The sequence below is a fragment of the Phaethon lepturus genome, unplaced genomic scaffold (assembly GCF_000687285.1).
Source record: "Phaethon lepturus isolate BGI_N335 unplaced genomic scaffold, ASM68728v1 scaffold29956, whole genome shotgun sequence".
Lineage (NCBI taxonomy): Eukaryota > Metazoa > Chordata > Aves > Phaethontiformes > Phaethontidae > Phaethon > Phaethon lepturus.
In genome coordinates this window covers 942-23,055 of record NW_010546089.1, presented here as the reverse complement: position 1 = coordinate 23,055, position 22,114 = coordinate 942, and the positions used below count along the sequence as shown (strand labels likewise).

At 41.1% G+C, this 22,114-nt stretch overlaps 1 protein-coding gene and 1 non-coding gene across 2 annotated transcripts; both read left to right on the top strand.

Annotated features, from left to right (window-relative positions):
- Nucleotides 1-213: 213 nt before the first annotated feature.
- On the top strand, nucleotides 214-19,604 carry TTF2 (transcription termination factor, RNA polymerase II; the record flags this gene model as incomplete). Its single annotated transcript, XM_010289190.1, is given in 21 exon segments — nucleotides 214-288; nucleotides 1,341-1,407; nucleotides 1,879-2,847; nucleotides 3,740-3,866; nucleotides 5,019-5,210; nucleotides 5,444-5,601; nucleotides 6,645-6,726; nucleotides 7,038-7,151; nucleotides 8,082-8,232; nucleotides 8,895-9,000; nucleotides 9,854-10,044; nucleotides 10,914-11,067; nucleotides 11,697-11,788; nucleotides 12,556-12,638; nucleotides 13,106-13,245; nucleotides 14,016-14,186; nucleotides 14,799-14,857; nucleotides 15,938-16,091; nucleotides 17,691-17,773; nucleotides 18,603-18,677; nucleotides 19,460-19,604. Coding segments are annotated over 21 exon segments (3,388 nt in total), but the record flags the coding sequence as incomplete, so codon positions are not given.
- Nucleotides 19,605-22,004: 2,400 nt separating this feature from the next.
- Nucleotides 22,005-22,087, top strand: TRNAL-CAG. Its single transcript has one exon. It is a non-coding gene; the product is annotated as a tRNA-Leu (tRNA).
- Nucleotides 22,088-22,114: the final 27 nt, after the last annotated feature.

Here is a 22,114-nt window from a genome sequence, read left to right as displayed (position 1 = left end):
CAGGGAGGGGAGGGAACACGCCACGTGCACGACTGTTTTGAGGGAAGTTCAATGCTATATTAGCGGTCGTAAGCTTTTGTTTTCTTAGTCACGTAGTCTTTGAGAAGAGTCTCCAAGTATTTTGTCCCAAGTAACTGTTCTTGCCGTTGCTGTTCCCTGGGTAGCTTGTCTTGTCGTTATTCTTCCTCTTTTCTTTCCCTTTCTTCTTGTCAGTATTCCTGCGTCTCACTGCCTGGTCCACGAGGGCTGCATGGTGGAGCTGCAAGTCTAGGAGAGAGATGAATACCAGTAAGTTCCTCAAAGCGGAAACGAAGGCTTGTTGTACAGGTTTGAACATTCGGAATTGTTTGATGGTGGCTGACTTGCAGTTTCCTTCTAGAACTGAAAAGGCTCATCCAGCCTTGAGGCCTTCACTTAGCATGTTTCAAAATGTTTGTTATTTTTATTAGCAGTTATGTTCAATGGTATAAACCTAAGTGATCAGATTTATTTTTAACAGAATTGAACTCTGTTGGTTGGGTTCATCCAAGGTTCATGAGCGTTGTATCAAATACACCAATTTTAATTCTGATTAAGTTCTTGCAGCAGTACTGGTTCGCTGCCAGTTTAAAAAAGATTACATCCCAAGTTTTCCTCTTCCTGATGTGCTTTAAATACGATGTGGCCTTTGCATTGTAACTGAAAGAATAGCTGTTTCCTTACGACTTGAAATAGGATACTTCTGAGGCTCTGAACATAGACAGTGTTTTTGCCCAAGCAGATACTTTTTTATTGCTAAAACTAAAAAACAAACAACCCAGAATTCTAAGAACACTTATCCAGAGAACAATGCTTTTGAAAAAAGCTTTGTTGCTGATGTTCATGGCCGTTTGCTGTGCAGAAGTCTGGATGTCAAGTACAGATCAAGAGAACTTGACTGTGATGTTTTTGGTGCAAAGTAGGATCATAGAATAGATTGGGTCGGAAGGGACCTTTAAAGGCCATCTAGTCCAACCCCCCTGCAGTGAGCAAGGACATCTTCAACGAGACCAGATTGCTCAGAGCCCCGTCCAACCTGACCTGGAATGTTTCCAGGGATGGAGCATCTACCACCTCTCTGGGCAACCTGTGCCAATGTTTCATCACCCTCATTGTGAAACATTGCTTCCTTACATCTAGTCTAAATCTACCCTCTTTGAGTTTAAAACTGTTACCCCTTGTCCTGTTGCTACAGGCCCTGCTAAAAACTGCCCTCATCTTTCTTATAAGGCCCCTTTAAGTATTGGAAGGTACTTTTTAAAGAACGTTTAGAGTTCCTTTACTGGCTCCTGCAGTTCAAATCTTGTTTTATTCTTTGGTAGGTTGTTTTACCGATGCCTTAAAAGTAAGTTGAATGGGAAGAAATGGTGTGGAAGCGTCCCATGGCAGGTATGAATGTTTCATTTGTATTATAGTATCAGCTTATTCCAGCATGACTTTTCATTCTGTATTCTGTAATCACCTCTCAGACTACATAGCGGGAGTTTTTGTACTTTCTAGCTGAAAAGCATATCAGCCTGCTGTCCTCCAGATTAGACTTCTCTTACTCCTACATTGTGTGAAGTAATCACTTTTCTCCAGTCTTAAAAGAAACTTGGGTTTGTTCTCTGGCTGTTCTGTGTTCTTGAGGATGATGCTGGTGGGACTTGATCCCCCAAACACATGGGAATGGCAAAGCAAGTAGAAAACCAGCAGTTTGTTTTGTTTTCCTTGTAAAATGTTTATCCTGATCCTATTAAAATGATAGGAAGGATGATATTTGTAGAGACTGAAGTCTTGCTTGAGGTGATCTGGTTGTGTATATAGTTAGCAGGCTTTAATAATTTGTACATTAGCATTACTCACTTCTATATATTGCAGGATCCAAAAGCTACCAAAGTGTTAGAAGCTTTAGAATCCCAGCCCAACACAGTACCTCTCTTCAATCCCAGTGGCCAAAGAAATCCATTCAAAGTGATAGACAAGAATTGTGAACCATCATCCTGGAAACAAATTAAGCAAGGAAATGGAGAGGAAAGTAAAGCAAAAGGAGTAAAAGCAGAGAAAGAGAGCATGCTAATGTCACATAAAGAAAAGAAATCAACCTCTGATTCCTGCATAGGGAAGGAACATCTAGAAGGGCTGAAAACTAAAAAGAAGCAGTCCATGGGAAATAGGAGTGATCCAGAACTTAAGGAAAGCACAGTGTCTGAATCTAAACTTGGTGTTTCTGAGACTTGGAATGGGAAAAACACCCTTTATGAGGACAAGGAATATGGTGACAGGGGCAGGGAATCCAAGAAGTCTTCTGAGTGTGTGGAGAAAGAGCTAGGTGGGAGATCAAAGCTCTTGCCACTAAGTCTTGGAAAGCAAAGTACAAGTACAAAGCCTCCAGAGGAGGAGCAGCTCGGAGAGAAAAGCTTAAAAAGCTGTGGGGATAAAGAAACCAGAGAGAAAGAATATATTGGTTGGAAGAATGGAGAAATGAAACCCGTGTCTAAAGAAGATACGATTTCCCCAGCAGCACCACAATGGGGGTTGCAACATGCTGCCCTGAAGGGAGGAGCAGAGGCAGTGCTGCTGCCCAAGACAAAAGTCAGGCCAGGGCTGGGACAGCCTGCTGATGAAGCCTCTGGCAGTGACAGTGATGAAGTAGGATTTGTTTATTCCTCATCAGGTAAAAGTAAACCTCAAAAATCAGTTGAGTGTTTGCAGTCAATAGAGATTCCTTCAGGAAAGAGTATGCAGGGGGCTGTTTTGCCAGGAGCTGCAGCATCGCATCTCATGGAAGGACCCCAGGACCCTAAAGCTCTTCACAACCATCTTGTAGTCCAACTGAAGCAGAAGAAGGTAATTTATTGCGCCTATTATTCCTTTTTTTTTGGGGTTCTGTGTTCAGGGTGACTTCCCTTACTCGTGACGGGCATCAGAATATGGTATCCCCTCACAGACGAAACTCCAAATATTTGGATGGTTTAGGAAGACAAGGTAAGGGAGAGAATTCGGCCTAGGCACAAGCTAGTTGTTTTAAGCCACATGTGAGAAAATTACCCCTAAGCTAAAATAACCTCCTGCATTTGGGGGTGCTGAATTATGACCTGCGTGAGGCTGTGTCTGTCTTTTACCCAGAAGGTAATTTGCATAAAATGGAACAGTGCACAGTCAACTTAACGTTTATAAATAATGTGGTGGTTTGTAGTGGTCTCTCTTGGCCTTGTGAAATAAGAGTGATCTAGCCATGGAATCTTGCACTAAGATGAAATAAACTACCAGTCTGTCTGCTTTTTTTAATAAATGCCATTAACAATGTTCCGAATTTTTTTTATTATAAAAACCTCTGTTTGTCTAGAGCTCAGAAAAGAACCTTTAAATAAACAGTCAGAATTGTCGTTCCTGCTAGTATAGAAAGAAAAAATGTGCAAGTAGGTTGAACGTTGGGTGCTTTGAGAGATTTAAGATTGTCCAAGTCACTTGACTACCTGTTTGTCCTGTTTCATAAAAAGGGGGAGGCCCTGCATCCTTCTACCTCTTCTAAAGTACACTAATGGTTCGTTTCTTTTTTGCTAAAAGAGTATTTAATAACACGGAATGGCACTTAAATGCTTTTTAGACATTGTAGGACAGTATCAAAATACAAATTACTATGGCATAAGATTAGTGTTTTTAAACTTCTGACCTGCTTGTTCTCTGGCAGAGAGCTTGGTAAGCACACTCAGGTTTTTGATTCATTTTTGTTTTGCAGAGTACATTGGCTAGAGTGAACATTCAGCTGCTGCCAGATAAAGGGGAACGGTTATTAAAGCAAGTGCAGGATTTGGAAGCTGCACTCAGTGCTCTTAACATTTCGACAGCAGATACTACTGAAAAAGGTACGGATAATTTTTTTTTTTTTTGCCCCAGAACTTTGCAAAATGGTTCATCTTACTATAGTTGTTAATATTGAGGGGAAAATAGTGTAAATTTATATATGGCATGTGGTCTATATAAAGTTTGTCTGTTGAGATTCACTGAAGATGGAAAGCATTAGTTGCAAAGTGTGTCGCACAGGATGAACGGAACAATTCCAGTGTTTCCTCTGAAGTGTTGTTTCCTCCTATGGTTAGCACCCAGGGCTAGTTCTGTTTCCAGCTTTGGCTAATGATTGAAGCAGGTGTCTCTGAGAACTTGCCAGTGAAGTATTAACTTCCTCTTTGTTGCAGTACAGAACCATGCTGCATACAGATGTTTTGGCTGCTGTGTCTGAATGTTTCAGTTACAAGATAAGCAGCTTCCAGTAAAGCCATTGCTGTAAAGTGATTTCCTAATTCTATTAACTAGTATTAATCACTGTGGTATATTAATAAACTAGTATTAATATTCTGTGGAAGAGAGGCATTTCATTGAGTTACCAGTATGATCACCTCAACAGGAGAGTTACTTTGTGATCATAATATTAATTGTGTTGATGAAAAGATCCAGTTTGACAACACTGGAAACTGAAGATCGCTAGCAAGAAAGCAGTAATGCACAGGCCACCACACAACGAGCAGTCCCAATGTCTTATAGTATATCTGGTTTTAAGCAGAACAGACCTTTCCAGGAAGAAGAGAAAAGCTCTTGAGTTCTTTTCCCATTCGTTCTTGGATGTTTTTATAGTTTTTGTGACCAAAACATTGACAAGAAAGATGTCTTTGAAAGGAAAAAATCCTCTGGGAACAGTGTGCAGAACTGACCTTGTGTTTGCACTGATCTGATCACAGTTGCAAAGTTCACTGTGGTGGTATAAACCACACATTGTCGCTTGCGCTGAACTGCATTGCCTGTTACATAGGAGCAGGAGGCTAGAGCGTGCGTGTTAGTAGATGCAGTGGCTCCGGTGACCTGCTGGTAACTTGCTACCCTGCTGTTAAATCTGTGTGACCACTTAGTAATATTTTGCAAGGAGACTATTGGGCAAAAGAAAGGCACTTCTCCAGCGCCTTGTGTTACAGCCCAAGGTCCATTGTGCAACCTTTTCAACCTGTGATTCCTTTCCTGTTAAGAGGAGGATAGCACAAGGAGCAGCTTCCGTGAGGAATCTTTGCCTAACCCATTTGGCAGGCCAGGTGGTACAAAGTTGATGCCGCCACTACCACGCCAGGATCCTACAGCAAGGACTTCTTCAGGCCCACCCAGTCACCCCTCTGCTGCTGCTACTTTGGGTTCCAGTGAGTATTACAGCCACAGTTTTGGAAGTAAGTAGAGAAAGACTTTTTTTCATTAAAGAGAACACTGGTGAGGATTATTTCTGAAATAATCTTGCAACTTGTTGATATACATGAGAGTACTACACCTTTTTTGTTACTGTGAGCTGCATACTACCCCGCCCCAGGCATCTATAGCTACTGAGATCAATCTGAGATGAAAGATCTGCTTGGGGAAGTCAGCTTTGTAACCACATTACATGCATAATACTGTATCTTTCCAGTGAACTCTGGTGTGCAGAATCTATATGGAGGAAGAATGACAGAAGACCGAATCAGGGCTGTACACAGTGCCACAAGTGAGGCTATTAATCATCTTCACAAATCTCTAGAATCCTGTCCGACAGAGCAGACGGTGGCTGAAGATCCCTCTGGATTGAAGGTGAGTTGGCAAAGATGGAGGATGTCATACTGATAAATGAAGTGTAACATCTGAGTGATACCCTAGAGCATCCTGTCCTTTCACACTTTGAAATACTTAGCAGTTTTCATCCTGCTGGGAGAAGATGCTCTAATTGCTTTCCATCCATGAGAGTTGCTTCAGATTGCCAGTACTGATGTTCTACCCTCTTGCTTTGTGTCTTTGGAATATTTAGTGTTTGAATGCAGTGTCTCAGACAAAGCAACCAACCCACAACCATTTTTTTGTATGTGACTGGCAGAACAGAGGCAGGTCTCCAGTGAGGAGGAGACTGAGAACCTTCTTATGGTTCTTTTCTCCCAGATAGGTCTCCCATTGAGCTATAAGAAATAGTCTTTTAAAAAAGCATTGCAAATGATCAAGTTCATGCAACCCAATGGACGCCAGAGTAGTCCGTTTTGATCTGCCAAAGAGCAGCTCTTTATCAGGTGGTGCAGAACCCATAGTTGAGGTTACGTGCAAGGTATTGGAAGGCACAGGTCTCTACAAGATGGTATGTTGATGTATATGTTTTGTGTTGCTTTTGAGATCCCCTAGGGACCTTTTCGGTGCTGGGGAAGGCCGTTTAATGTCTTGTGATGATAGTATGTAGTCCTTCTTCCTGTCTTAAATTTTAAGAGTCTGTAGGGGTCTTAGACTTGGTGAGAAAAGGGGAAGTGTTCTCAATCCCCCTCCTTGACAGGGATGCCTGTTGTGAGCAAGGTAGGCTTGGGTGGATTTTCCACCTGAACAAGCCGCTTTTACATGCTCTTAGGAGCGCTGAGAGGCGCTAGGCTGGTTTATGCATAAAGTGTTAGCAAGACTCATGTATGGTACTGCTGACCTCCTGTCTTCAGGACTTGCTTATCTTGGGTATCCCCATCCATATGGGAAAAGAACAGGTAGGCAAACTGCTTTTAGTAAGATTGTAGTAGGACAGTTCAACTGGATAATTTGATACAGGAAGCAGAAGTGTCTGAACTTTGCAAGGTGTTTCCTTCAAATCCTCTGTCTCGCCCTCTCAGGTTCCACTGCTGCTGCACCAAAAGCAGGCGCTTGCATGGCTACTCTGGAGAGAGAGTCAGAGGCCGTGTGGAGGAATTCTGGGTAAGCAACAAAACAGGAAAGTGGATTTTGGGGGGGCGGATTTATGACAGTAACAGTTTGGCACATAACTTACTCGGAGGCCAATAACTAGTTATTTTGTAGGCATGTCAAAGAGGCTTGTTTTCCTATGCCCTTTGACCAGTTACAGCTATTAACCCATTACTAAATCATACCCTGAAATGGTTATATGTGTATTTTTGTTTCCCGGGTTCCCTAGGGCAATTTCTGTTGCAGTATTTACCTCAGTGTAGATCTGAGCTGGGGGGACTCATTTCTGCAAGTCATCACAACTTCTGTGTGTCTTTTTCCAGCGGATGACATGGGCTTGGGGAAGACTCTAACGATGATTGCTCTCATTCTGGCCCAGAAGCAGCTGAAGACAGAGAAGAGAAAGGAGAAATTAGAAATATGGCTATCCAAAAATGGTGCAGAATTGTTTCTATCATACAGTACATACATTATGATGCAGTGCTTTTTGAAATGCCTAAAGTATTATAGGTTAAAGGCTCATAAACCAACAGGTTCTAGCTGTGCTGTCTTCTCTTCTGTAGGAAAATTCCATTTGGCTTAATGTTGCTGCACTCCTTTGCAAGGCCTTTCTCTTAATCAGTGTCACTTGTTCTTCCATGGGATGCCCAGGATTTCCCAAGTCATTACTTAATATAATTTTGGGTTTTTTATTGATTAGTTTCCAGAACAAGTTAAAGCCAGCATATACTGTTTTGAAAAAAAGTTTCATAATTTTTTCAATATATGCAAACATATGCATAGTTTTCATAGCATAAGGACTTAAATTAGTTATTACTTGCCTCCTTGTGACTGATTTCCCCCCCACCTTTTATCTTGTCCATAGATATAAGGGATGTTAGAGTTTTTAAAGAGTATTGTTTCTGTGTCCACAACCTGTTACTATCTCCATCCTCGTGGAACTGGTTGGACTGCTTTTTCCTGTCTTGTCAAGTTTACTGACTGTGTTGTTTGTTTTGCCTGTGTGGTTCAAAATGGTAACATTTCAGTCTTCTAGAACAGGAAAGAATAATTTATTTGGTACTGTATTCTCAGGAGAGATCAAGGTTAGCTCCTGAATTCTAACCTTTCAGCTTATCCGAAGGAAGTGCACAAATACATAGCATAATTCTGAGTGGAAAGGAAGTAATGCATTAGTGCTTAAGTAGAGTGTTTTTCCACCCAGAACTAACAGTGCCCCAGAATGCAATGTAGAGATGTCTGCTTCACAAACTGTACCCACAGGAAAAGTGGACTGATCTTCTTAATTGTTGGAATTTCCAAAACTTATGTCTTTGTTGTAGTCTAATGTGAAGACATTGAAACCTGTCTGCAATATTTCCCTGCAGATTCCACTGTTATCCCTTCCTGCAGCACTTTAATCATTTGTCCTGCATCCTTGATCCATCACTGGAAGAAAGAGATTGACAGACGTGTGGGCTGTGGCAAACTGAGGGTCTATTTGTACCATGGGCCAAACAGAGATAAACATGCAGAGGTGTAAGTGCTAAACCATAAATATGACCAAGAAAAGTAAAATGCTGCTTAGGAAGAGATTGTGTCTATCAGAGCTGAAATTCTGTGGCTATAGAATGATGGAAGAACCTGAAGTATAGAAATGTAGAGGATCCAGGTGGTCAGGCTGATGTCTGCTGTCAAGGTGTATATAGCAAATCCTTTATGGCCTATACCCAGGCTATTGCTGTTCCTGATAACAAAAAAGAGGTGTATGTTCTCTGAAACATCTTTTGCTTGTAGAGATTGTCAGCGGCAGTTTCTTCTGTGCTTGTGCTTTTGTGGTTGTTTGGGGTTTTTTTAGCTGTATGTATAGGTCAGAAAATTCTCTACACCACTTTAGGCCATGCTGAGCAGTATTTCTAGGTGCCAGATTCTAAGTAGTCTTCATCTCATGTGGTGTATGTTCTGTACCACTGTATTTTACTGTCGTCTTGAGCTTGCTGTGTCTACTTCCAGTATCCATAAAATGGGCACAATGTGCCCTTCCTGTTTGATTGCTCTGAAGTTCTGTTTTCTGTCAAACTCTGCATTTCAGCTCTTGTAGAACTGTGGTGGTGTTAAAACTTGACCATGCATTTTGTCTGCCTTGCAGAATGAATTTCTCATTTGTTCTTGTTCCTCATTACTGCTTTCCTTTTACGCAGGCTCTCTGAATATGATGTTGTTGTCACAACCTACAGCCTTCTCTCCAAGGAGGTTCCCACAAAAAAGGAGGAGGGGGAAGTCCCTGCTGAGGATCATGATGTGGGGGTGAGAAGCCATATTGTTGATAGAGGGTTGCCTTAACGTTTTGTTCTGAGGTGTTGCAAACCATTGTTGTTTCAAGGAGCACCTTATTCAACGTGCTTCTCACTGTAGCATATTTTTTTCCCTGTAAGTCCCCTGTTGAGATTGCACAGTAAAAAATAAAGTGATGAAAGTACCGTGAAATGCGGAAAGAGAACAGGGAAAAATATGCACAAGAAATCTGTTCTGTAGTAACACATATTGAATACAGTTGAAACATTTTTAGAAAGTATTTTTAAGAGCGCAATGATGAATCTCATACTCCTTTCGATGTGAGACTGAAGGAACACTAGAATCTCCTGTTGGTATTCTTTGCCGAAGCACCAACATCACTTTAAACTACCAGAAACCTGTTGCGATCTAGATCTTGCTCGTAAAGCAGACAGACTTTTGAATTTCCTGAAACTTCAAGGTGGCACCTGTAAAACTGTAGAGAGATCCTGCATTTAAAAGTACAGGATACGCCCTAATAGAATAATTATGTGTTCCTTTATCCCAGCCTAGCAAAATTTTACTGATCTGGAATGTCTCTTGGGAAGGAAGAGGCAATAAAATGTTAAAAGCAAGAGAAAACTGTAAAAGATTAGAAATTGTCATCAAAAACAGATAAATGTTATGTTCTCTAGCTTATAAACTTTCATGGAAGCTTTGGAGAGATGATTTTTTGAGAGCACCTCTTACATGACAGTAAGAGCTCAGATTACTGCTGACAAACATCAGGAAAATGCTTCTTGCTGGAAAAATATGTTTGCCTGTGGCTCCTTAGAGAGCCTAGCAAGGTTCTTGTACAGGGTTATAAACACTCTTTTTCTTTCAGAGTGGCTCATCTCCCTGTTCCCCTCTGCTCCGGGTAGCTTGGGCTCGAGTTATATTGGATGAAGCTCACAATATTAAAAATCCAAAGGTTCAAACCTCTATAGCTGTGTGCAAAGTGAGAGCCAGTGCCAGATGGGCTGTCACCGGGACGCCGATACAGAACAACTTACTGGACATGTACTCTCTCCTGAGGTGAGCTGGCTGCACGTGAACACAAGGACAGGGCTCCAATTCCAGTAGTTCTTTACTGATGAAGTGCTGAAGTTGTTTTGAAGTTTGATAGGTTTCCAAGATACGTGGGGTAGTGAGACTAGTTATATTAACGCTTCAGACACTGGACTGCAAAGGCTGTGACTGAGGCATTGCGCAAGGCTGACCATACTATTGCATGAAGCTATTCTGCTTTATTTTAGAGAACAAAGGGGAAATTACTTCAGATCTCCTATGTCTGTAAGATGAATATCCACAAAACCAATTATAATGAATGGAAGCTTTGTGCGAGAATCCTTGTTCCTACCAGGGCAGCCTGGGAGGATCTTACTAGAGAGTGTTGTGCTACAAGTGCATTGAAGGAGAGGGTGAAAACTTTGGCTTCTGTAAACAAATGATAAACAGGTTAAACTCTGTCCTCCTCATTGCTGAGGCGGGAAAGATTAAGAAGGATGTTGGAGAACCAGAGAGAACTTGCATTTGAAATTAATTTTGGATAATTGAAATTAATTTTCAATTAAGAGGTGCAGGAGTTTGGAATAACAAATGAGTATGCTTTTTGGCAAGTGACTGTGCTTCTTGATGCCCTTCATTTGCTGGTGATGCTTGAGCAAAGAGAACGTGATGGGTACAGAATGAGAAAGATGCTTTCACTGTGATAGTGATGGTAAGACTCTTGAGCAAACCAGTTATTGGAATCATTACACTGGAAGTCTTTTAATCTTCCTAGCAGTTGTGGCTGAACTGGGAATGGTTTGTTTTGGATAGTAAGGAGTTCGGTTCTGGTCATTCAGGAGTAACTGAAGAACTTTTCTTCCCTTGGTATGAAGTCCCTTTCCCTCATGTTGTAGGTTTCTACGTTGCTCTCCTTTTGATGAGTACAAGGTGTGGAAATACCAAGTAGATAACAACACAAAAAAGGGAGGAGAGAGGCTGAGTCTCTTAACCAGGAGCCTCTTATTACGGAGAACTAAGGACCAGCTGGATTCAACTGGCAAGCCCTTGGTAAGAGCTTCAGCCTCCACAACTAGATAATCATTCCATTGCTTTCCTTGCAGCAGCCAGTCAGTTCTTTACAGGCTTAAGTTTAATGGGCAGGTTTTTCTGTCTACTGCAGTCTCTTGAGCAAGAAGAGTTGAATGCATGTGGGATGCTTTGTCTGCTTATCCAGAAAGCAGAAATATAAAAAAGAAATAAACCTTTCAATTGTAAATCACATGCAGAGGAGAATATGTTAAGTAATTGCAGGTAGATGCCCACTTAGTGAAAAGGTAAGTCTAGGACTCTGAGCTAGCCTAGATCTCTAGGAATCAAAGCTGCTGCATGTCAAATGGATCTGGTGTATGCTGGAGCATTGGCTTTCTGCATTACTCTTTACAAATAGTCTGTTAAACCAAGTATTAGATCATTGGTGTGCCTGTAAGCCGTTAAAAGATGTAGCTTTGGTGTACTGTCTGATTCTGAATGGGGAAATTAGAAGCTACTTTTACAACACAATAATAACTTTAATGAAGAAATAAACAGCTATCTTCTGAGGCTTAGAATACTGTGTTAAATTTTGGAACACTGGTGTTGTGATACTGTATAAGATTTTTTGCACTATATACATCCAATGCTGTGTATTTTTACTTCAGGTATCTCTGCCCCAGCGCAGCACACAGTTGCATCAGTTAAAACTTTCAGCAGAGGAGCAGTCAGTGTACAATGTGCTCTTTGCAAGATCCAGGTATGAATGTGGGAAGAGATAAGATATTTTGTGGTTTTGTTTCTTCCTGGTGTGAAAAATCAGAGAATTCCACTTCCAGAGTTTTTGGACAAATTCCTGTTGATTTTTTTTTCCCTTTCTGCCTACCTGTCAAGTATGTTTGAAAATACATTGCTTGTTCTACTAATAGCTGAAACTGATGCTTTTTTTTTTTCCTCCCATATCTTCATGCCTTGTATGAGTTTTGTATTCCAGCCTTTCACTTAATCTCATTGATTACAAGACTCCAAAGACTTGGAATTGCAACAGTAGTTCTTAAATAATGATGTGCCAGCACCTGTAAGGGAGAGAATTTATCTTCTTTGCTCTGCGATATTTATACAATCAGAAATCATGCTGGCCTGGCCAGACGGCTGTAGTGCAAGCCAGTGTCACTTTGTGTTCTCCTAGGGTCTCTTTGAATAGTGTTGCTGTAAAGAGTCTTCCTTCCTTTTAAATGTACATTTAAAGATGTCCTTTTATGAAGAATGTTAACTATTGGGCCCTAGCCACTATTAAACTCAAAGTATTCCAGTAAGCAGGCTTGCTTCCTCTTGTGTTTTCCGAAATGGATCTTGGTTTTGATCATATTCAAGTTAAAGAAAACGGGGAGGGGTGTGATCATTTTGTGACTAAATAATTAATGAAACCTTCCTTACCTTAATGTATCATCAGCTTGCTTGTTAAGCCCAGGTCCCTCTTGCCTTTTCTCTGTGTTAAATTCCACAGTCTTTATTTTGTTTTTCCAGGTCAACACTACAATCCTACCTAAAGAGACAGGAGCAGAAAAGTGAAGGCAGAGAGTATGCTGGTGGTAACCCATTTGAGAAAGGTTTGAGCACACCCTCCCCTGAAAACATTTGCAGAAATGACTCTTAAGTGCACAATTAAAGAGAGGCAATAGACCTGGCCACATGGGATCAGGACTTAGAAATTCTTTGGAGAATGTTTTGCTGCTTCCCTGATGTTACAAAGAATCCTACCATAATATTCCAAAAGTCTGTCCTCACTGTTGTGGCTCTGGGCAAGTCTCTTAACCTCCCTGGGTCTAAAATTCACTTATGAAATAAAGGTCTAATTGCTCATAGAAGAGATTACAGTATTAGTATAAGGTATGTGGTACTCTGATTTGTGTTGTCTTTTTTTAAGTGGGGTTTGATGTGTTCCTGTGTTAAATCAGGTATTTGCTTGCCTCATTGGTTGTTGTCTCTTATTGATGAAACTCTTGCTGGAGGTGGCTGAGCAGTGCTTGGAAATGCCTCCAAGAGCTCTTCATGTTTTCTCTTCCTTCCTTGGCAGTTGCACAAGAGTTTGGGGTCAGTCAAAAGGAATTTCTAGCAGGGTCCCAAAGTGCCTCCCAGGTCTCAAGTACTGTCCATGTCTTGTCCATGTTGTTGAGGCTCCGTCAGTGCTGCTGTCATCTCTCCTTACTGAAAGTGGTAACTGCATTGTGTTGTAGTGGTGTGGGTTTTCTTGTGGGGATTTTTTTAAGTGGTTGTGTAAGTTAACAGACTTTGTCACACCCTTGCATCTCATAGCTAAGGGTGTATAAACCGAGCCATTTCTAGGACTGCGTATTTTACAGCCCGAGAGTTTTTAGATGGGCATACTTCCTACTGAAGAGTTCCTCAGCATGACCTATGTGGGCAGCTGTGTCTCTGGAAACACCTCTATTCAGATTAAAAAAAAGAAATAGAATTTTAATGGTAAAAAAGATGTCTTGATCCTAACCTAGTCTTGAAAAGTGCACAAGTCCACAAGTGTAGCCTGTTTCAAAGGCTACACTTAGAGCTGCAGAGCTCTAAGTGCCTTGACTGAAGTTGCCTTGCATGAAGTAGATTAATCTTCCAGAAGTTCTTTGCTCTTGTCATATAAAGCAACTGCAGAATAAGTGCAGGTACTAAGGGAAAAGGCAAGGATTTATCTTCTAATATCTATATAATAATCCTGCAATTGTTAAATGCTATGGGAGGGGGAATCTGAGGAGACTGGACCACAGATCTACACTTGCCCCTTCTTAGAGCAGAATAAGGGGCCAAAGAGACTGTTGGTCTGACCTAGTAGTGTGTTTTAATTGTTCTGTCTTCATATTGCATAGCTTCCTTCAAACCCACTGTCCTCAGCAGACATTGTGCAGCCTATGGATCATTACGGAATTTGTTCTCAGGCTTGACTGTGATCCCTCATTATATTACTTGCTTTCCCACAGGCTCTGGATCAACTTAACTTGAACAGTGAAGGCCTTTCCCTCTCCATTGAGGAACAACTTAATGCTTTGACCCTGTTGGAGCTCCAGGCTCCTGATTCCAAGTCAACAGTCTACCTCAATGGCACAGCTTTTAAAACAGATATCTTTGAAATCACCAGGGAGAGCACCAAGGTATTCTGCTTGTGGCTTTCTTACGTTCCTTGAGAAGCTTGGATTTCAGCACTTTGCCTTTTGAATTGTTAATGAACTGTCACACCTTGGTAATTGCAGATCAGGCTAAATTGGCAATTTAGATGAAATCAGGTGAGTAGGTTGATAGTCTGCTTGAATGCCTTCTGGGAGGGCTCCAATTTACCAGTTGTTGATGGCTACTTCCAATAAAGCTGTGAGAATCTGACAGATTTTCAGCACAGTCAGTGAAAATCTTGAGCACTGAACTCACAGAAGTTTAAAAAAGCATGCTTGTGAGAGCATGGTGCTTGTGAAGAGCTAGAAAAAATGGGATGGCCCCATGAGGAGAGGTGGCAATAACTTGGCTTCTCACAGGAAGGTTGGAATCTGTAAAACATGCTTGTATGATTTGATTTCTTAACCTTGTTATCCATGGTGGGAGTGTTCTTACTAATGACTAATAAAATATGTTGAAAGTGTGAGCACAAGAAATTCCAGTAAGAGAGTTACTTTTGATGACTTCCAATTTTAATGAAGAAAGCAAAGAATGAGCTGGGTTATGACAGCAAGCAGACTAGGGTTTTGTGTTTTTTTTTTTTTTTCCCACTGCAGATAGCTCACCTCTTGGCTGAACTGAAAGCTATTCAGAGTCACTCGGAGTCTCAGAAAAGGTTAGTAAATATGTCCTTTTCTTCAGTCATAGTGATTGAGAGAAGCATGTCTCTTGACAGCAGCAGAAATAGTTTAAAACAATTGCATACAAAACTCCTGGTATGGTAAAATGGTGGCAGTACTGCAGTAGTTGAAAGCAGATTTTTGGGGCGGGGGGGGGGGGGGGAAATCCAAGCAAAAAGAGAGGGGGGTGGAGAGGGGGGGGGGGGGGGGGGGGGGGGGCGGAAATCCAAGACAAAAGAGAGTAGTTTTGGTTGTGCTGAGAAGTATTTGCCCTCAGCTCTACAACCCACCTCACCACCCAAAAAAAAGTGGGGGAATAAAGCAGTGGTTAAAACTGAATCTGTTTGAGGTAAAGGAATGCATTGATCAGAGAACGTAAGTGTTGCTGAAGTCTTGCAGCTCTTACCGTGCAAGTTCCGTCTTTGCTTCACACCAGACTGCAGTGTGACAGGGTCTTCTGCTTTGTTTTGTTAAACAGTGTAGAATGCATTTACAGGTGTGTGGCTGCAAAGTAGTTACACCTGTGTTATTTTGGGGGTGCATTGGAAGGGGAAGTCCTGTTCTTGGGCAACTCCAGATTTGCACCATATGTAGAAAACTTTTTTCCAAAGTCTCTTCAAAAAAGCATTCCCACCATAAGAGTGGGAACACCAACATTACTTTTGTTCCCTGCCAAAAAACAATTGAATAAATTATTATCTCCCAAACTGTTTAATCAAAAATTAAAGTGTGGGGAGTGAGAGGCCCAGAGGAATCCAGGTTTGGTGTTGCTATTGATTAATTTTGCAGAAAAAGCTCATAATTGATTGGTAGGTGGCAATGTAAAATCCAAAAACAGAGGTGAAAGTTACAGACTTAATATTTCTGAAGTTTACTGGGTATTAGCCTTCCACAGCAGGTTCCACCACTACACCTACAGGTGAAACTATTTCTGAATTGGGAAGGGACTTGTCTGCAGTTTGCAGTGGGGAAGAGTGCCTGAATCATTGTCTCCCCTTGGGGGAGACAGTGCAATAACCAAACTGTTACACTACATACAGAGAACTTGTTCTAACCTCCCCTTCCTCTCTCTCCAGTGTTGTTGTCTCTCAGTGGACGAGTATGTTGAAAGTTGTGGCTGTGCACCTCCAGCAACTAGGGCTGAAGTATGCAACAGTGGATGGTTCTGTCAATCCTAAACAGAGAATGGACGTGGTAGAAGAGTTCAATAACAATCCCAAAGGGCCTCAGGTACACAATCAGGGCAGGAAAACAGTTACTAGCGCTGTGATAGCTGACTTCATGATTCCATTTACTGTTACTACTTCCATTTGGACCCCTAGGTTCCAAGATCAGCAGGGAAAGAGGTAGCTGTAAAAACAAATGTATGTCTTATGATGGGCAGTAGCAGCTGCTGAAAAGCTCCTTTGATGTTAACCTTGGGTACTGAGATCATCTGACTCCAAAGCTAGTTCGAAGGCTGTCCAAAGCTTCGGTGTGTTCAAAAATGTTTTTGCCACAGAAAGTAATGTGGAAGGTGTGGGGCTAATTAGCTCTACTCAGAGCAGGTTGGTTCTTTCCAACTCATGCTTCTGCATTGGAAGATGTTTCTTTCTGTATATAACCTGCTTGCCAAGGAGCCTGTAAGATTTTATTGCTGTTTTCCAACACATCAGATACTTTTTACCAGACTAATCTTTTTGAGAAGAGATGATGACAGTTTAATCTGTGAATGAGGCTAAAATTAACAAGAGCATATCTCACCCTGGTATAAACATAGTAAGATTTGGATTAGGATGAGAGAAGTCATAGTTTTGCACACATCCAAAATAAGGAGAGCTCATGTGACTTCTCTCACTTTTGAGTTGTTAGGGTTTGTGGGGAGTATGTGTGTTTAAATACTAATGAACCGCAGTGTGCTGGCTTTTCATGAAAATAGCTTCTAGTCTGAAATTTTGGCCAAGGGAAGGAAGCTTGCCAGGTGACTAAAAACATTGAATCCAAATTAATTGTTCATAGTGATTACGCTTTCTTCTGGATGCTGACATTCCTGTAATTGAGGCAGGAGAGGCTGTCTCCTCTGAGGATGGCTCTATGACTGGAAGGGGAGAATGTGGTGCATTAGCTTGTTTTCTTTGCTGGATTTCTTCAACAAGCTGCTATCTACAAAATAGATATTTCTCTTTCTATCTTTGAATTTAAACAAATGAAGATTTCTGCCAGCTATATGAATAGCTGACCCCTTAAACAAGATCAGGGTTTTAAGGTACCACACCATGAAATTAAGTAATAAATATATATAGCAAGTGTCTCTGTCCTTAATGGAGATCTTTTCCTGCTGTACAAGAAATCTTCTCTAAACTGACCATTTGCTAGATCCCCATTCCTCCCCAGCTACTCATCTTTTTCTAAATACTAGGTTATGTGGAAACAAAGTGAAAAGAGTAGCAGGCCATTTCAGTCCAGTTGCCTGTGTTTAAGTAATCATTGATGTTAATTCAGAGTTGGTGCCAGTTGGTCCCATTGTTGGCAGTGGGCTGTCACCAGAGAGGCTGGTCATTTGAGTGGGACACAGAGAGAATCTGAACTTTTCAGTCCTTTCTCTAGTCTGTAAAAATGTATAGGGGTAATATATAAGGAATGTTGGACTGGCCTCTCTGAGCCATAACTTCCATGTCCAGGCTTATGTGCCTTATCAAGTAGCATCTGGTAAGCTCCCAAATACCTAAGAAATATACACGCGTAATATAAATATGATAAACAGATCCTTTGGTTCAAATTATTACGTGGAGTATATGAAGCATTGATTTTCTGGAAACAGGCTTCTTAACTCTCTTTTGGCCTTTGAAGGTAATGTTGGTCTCGTTGCTGGCTGGAGGCATTGGCCTGAACTTGACTGGAGGAAACCACCTCTTTCTCCTTGACATGCACTGGTAAAGAGAAATAAAAGTTCTATCTCTGAGGATGTATGTAGGGCATGTTGCTTGTTTTCTCACCATGTGTGCTGTCATGTCTGATACAACTGGGTTGGGGGGGAAGAGTTTAGCTCAGAGTAAGGGCTAATGATTAGTTGTGGAAAAATGTTTTTACTATGGCCTTCTTCCAAGACACACTGTTTTGTTTTGTTTTTTTTCCTTTTATATGAAAGTAGTGCATATGAACTCCTAACATTTATGTTGTCTCTCATCAAAGTCAGAATCACTTTTTAACTAAATGTTGCTCATGGGAATTTACAAAGCAAGCTAATGTGCTTCAATACATTAAAACCAGCTGCTGAGTAGCAGCATTAAAGAAATGTTTCTACAATATGGAAGTTATGTCAACAAGTATTCCCTGTAGCCATGTGTCAAACAGAACCATTTCTTACGTAAATATTCTTGAGTGAAGGCCTCTTTCAATGGAGTCTACCTTCCTTCTTTACTCTCCTCTTTCCTCACCAGCTATTCAGCTTTCTCTGAGTACTAACTATTGGCCAGAAATATGGGGCTACATGGAACAGTGGTCTAAGTCATACAGCTGACTTTATGTGGAGATGTAGTATACTTCTGCGAAGGGCAAAGGGAAATGCAGTCAGAGTGAACACTGGCGATCAAGCTAGTAAACCTAAGGTAACCTGGGAGCAGTTTTAGTTCTACAGAGGAAGAAAACAGGATGCTCTGGAGGCAGGCAAATGAGGCAAGCACAGAGGCTTTGATATTTCAATTATTCCTGAACATAAGCCCTTAAGCTATTTTTTTTTTAATTTTTTTTTTTTACCTGCAGGAATCCCGCTCTTGAGGACCAGGCATGTGACCGCATTTACCGAGTGGGGCAGCAAAAGGATGTTGTGATACACAGGTCAGGATTTTCCTTAGCAGTAAATGAGGGTGTTGCTGCTCATGTACTGTCTAGCTTTAGTTGGTGAGACAAGGCGTTGGTTTGAGGCTTGTTTCTTTACTCAAAGCTAGGCACAAGGTCTGATGGTGGGATTGGGGTTTGGACATCAAGATAAAGACCACATGAAATGCTTCTATGTGGCAGTTGCCTGCATGTTGCTGTCCTAGTAGCTAGCAGTGGTTTATTGTTTCTCAACCCGTGGCTTAGTGGGAATGTCCTGCTCATTCCTGAGAACAATTCAGGCACTGAGATTTTTCACCGTGTTCCCTAAGCCTGGACCTCTCTAATATCACTAACATAAACTTATAGAGCACTTCTAGTAAGTGGCAAAGTTGGCTTTTAGAAAAAGCATCTGTAATTGTAAGTACTAAAAGGCGAGCTTAGTTACTGTAACTGCACAGCAAATTCAGAGAAACTGTAATCTAAAACACTATTTTGTGTACGATGCTTTTAGCATAATAGATGATATCAGTTATCAGTCATGACAGGATTTTGTCACGGAATTACTATTGCTTCAGATGATCAAAGTCGAGCCTGAAGTGCATCAGACTTTTATTTGAAATGTTACAGTATCTGGATATGAGAACAGCTGTTTTCTGTGTACGGGTGTATTTTGTCAGTTGTGTAACAAGCTGTTCATTTTTAAGTGAGACAAGTCTTTGGAAATTTGCTGGGGAAGTGCTGGTATAATGCTAACACTTTTTCCTAGCAGCTGACATGATATGGCTTTGCTTGGTTTTTAGGTTTGTCTGTGAAGGAACGGTAGAAGAAAAGATAGTACAACTCCAGAGGCAGAAGAAAGTTCTTGCCCAGCAGGTGCTGTCAGGCAAAGGGGAGGCCTTCACTAAGCTCACTCTGGCTGACCTCAAAATTCTCTTCGGTATCTAATTATCCTTTATAATACACAGTGGAAAGTTGTTTTATACCTACAAGTAACTGTGCAGACTTCAACAAGAGGACTGCTCTTTTAAGGTGGTCATTTATTTTGAACAAACAACTACATTTTTGTAACTCTTCCAAGAAGAGAAGTTATCAACTTGAGGAATTTGTTTTAATACTAAAATTAGATCCTGTATCCAAAGGTTAATAAAGTTATAAATTAAGCTGTTGTTTTAAAACACTTTTGAGTAAATATTAAAAACAAACATTTGCTTGTTTCTTGCTTCCCTAGATGTGCTTTTTAGTTAGAAAACTTTCTTTCCTCTTCAGTACAGGAGAAGCACAGGCAGAAGTGAAACAAGAACAAGAGAGACAAGCGTGAGGTAGGAAAGCCTTAGAGGTTGAGTGGTGAGGTTGGGTAGGAATGAAGGAAGCAAAAAAAAAAAAAAAACCCCACACAAAAAAAAACCCCACACGAAACACTTTGAGCACAATGCTGTAAGAGGACTGTATAAACTTGAGAATGTATAAGTAACAAAATTAAGGAAGGACTTAGAGGAATACTTAATTTTCTCTTTTGTTCCTTAGGAGGACTTTTCTATGTCTAAGTGATGAAACATTTCTCTACCCTGCTCAAAATATTGACTGAAGCGGGGAAGTAGACTTCTGTCATGTTTCTATGAAACAGAACCTGAATTCCTGATTGTGATTGTTGTGTTGTTTTTTTTTTCTTCTGAGTATTAAATAGTGTAAGGTTTCCTTGGTGCAAACATTTTAATATATAGCCTGTTCTTCCTTAGAAGATGCTCCCATTTTTTTAATAGCAGGTGAGTTGTAAGTCCTTGATTAATGGTTTGTATTCTCTCTCCTATCAGAAGAAGAATGTGCATGTGAGTGAAGTCTCTAGGCAAATATTTTTTTATTGATAGTGCATCTTCCCTGCTTCCATCTATCTCTGCTGTGTCCTCGGCCACATCCACTGTGTATTCTGGCATCCTGTTGCTTACACTATTTCTCCAGGATTTGGCACAGTTCCCTTAAGTTCCATACCAAATCAGGGACATTGAAGAGTTTATTTCTAATGCTAGGTGGTAGAGCATGAGAAGTTGGTGTGCTAAGAAACTAGATGTTGGTTCCTGCATCGTCTTTCCCCATGGAATAAGGTAACAGCATTTGGAAGCTGCCTGAGTGATGGAGAGATCTATTTGCAAATCAGTGGTTCCTGTTAGTACAGCAGTGTCCTGGTGGAGTATGATACAGCTGTGTTAGCCCCTGCATTATGCAATAAATTAGAATAATCTCCCAGCTTCACTTGCACATCATGTGAAGGCAGGTAAGAGAAATGACTAAGGGGCACAAAAATAGTAATTTGTTTGGGTTTTTTTTTTTGTGTACATATGTCCATAAATTCGACCATGGTGGAGTGCCTTGAACACCTCTCAGAACCAAGGAACGCTGTACAATTTGGGCAATCCAATCGTAATCTCAGTATGGGGAATATAGCATGCTGTTAATTTGCCTTGCTATGCTGGATTTCTGGAAAACCTGTTGGAACATCTGTGTTCCACAAAACAGGCACCCATGGGCTAACTTTCCAAAATTACTTTATTTGGCTTTAGATGTATACATGAGCAGGACTCGGGTTATAGTTTCTTCTCTGGAGTTCATGTGCTCTCTAGTACTCCCTTTCCTTGGAGCTACTGTTAGCCTAACAGGTTTCCCTCTTTAAGGCACATTACTGAATACAGTTTAAATTGACTTGTGCACATTATCCCTTCATTCTGTCCCTCTTCCTTTTGCCTGAATGTAACTGTAGTCTGGATGCAGGGTAACTGGTGTCAGATGCTGCCTTGGGCATGAATTGCTTTCTCTATATGTATAAAATTCTCTCTGGGAAAGGGTTTCAGCCTTTCTTAGGAGACAAACAACCCAGGGGCTAGGAAGTGACATTCAGCTTAATTCAGAGAGATTCTGAGCTGAAAGTCTAGCATATACCCCTAGATACCATCTTCTGAAACAGCAAATTAATGCAGCTACGAGAAGTCAAATAAGAATATGTGGTTTTAGTATTTAAGGTCAAATTTTTAAAGGAATTTTGTTGGGGGTATGGAGTGGTGTGACTTTGGTTTGCACTATTATCTTCAAACCGCGCAAAAATGTATCTTAAAGTACTGTTAGCCCATGTGTAACTGGGTGTTTGCATCTCGCAGCAGCACGAAGTGTTTCTTTACAGAAAAGAACTGCAGAACTTAATATTAAAAAGACCAAGGGTTCTTTTTCCACCTCTTTGTCAAAAAGCAGTCTCCCTTTGCCTCTGGCTGCCATGAAATCTCCACCGGGCTTGGTAGATGTGAAGCCACCCGATCAGCGCCGGTACGAAGTGGGCCGGCTTACAAAGCACAGCAAATGGTCAGGATGGCCGAGCGGTCTAAGGCGCTGCGTTCAGGTCGCAGTCTCCCCTGGAGGCGTGGGTTCGAATCCCACTCCTGACAACTATTTTTTTCTTTCTTTCTTTTTCC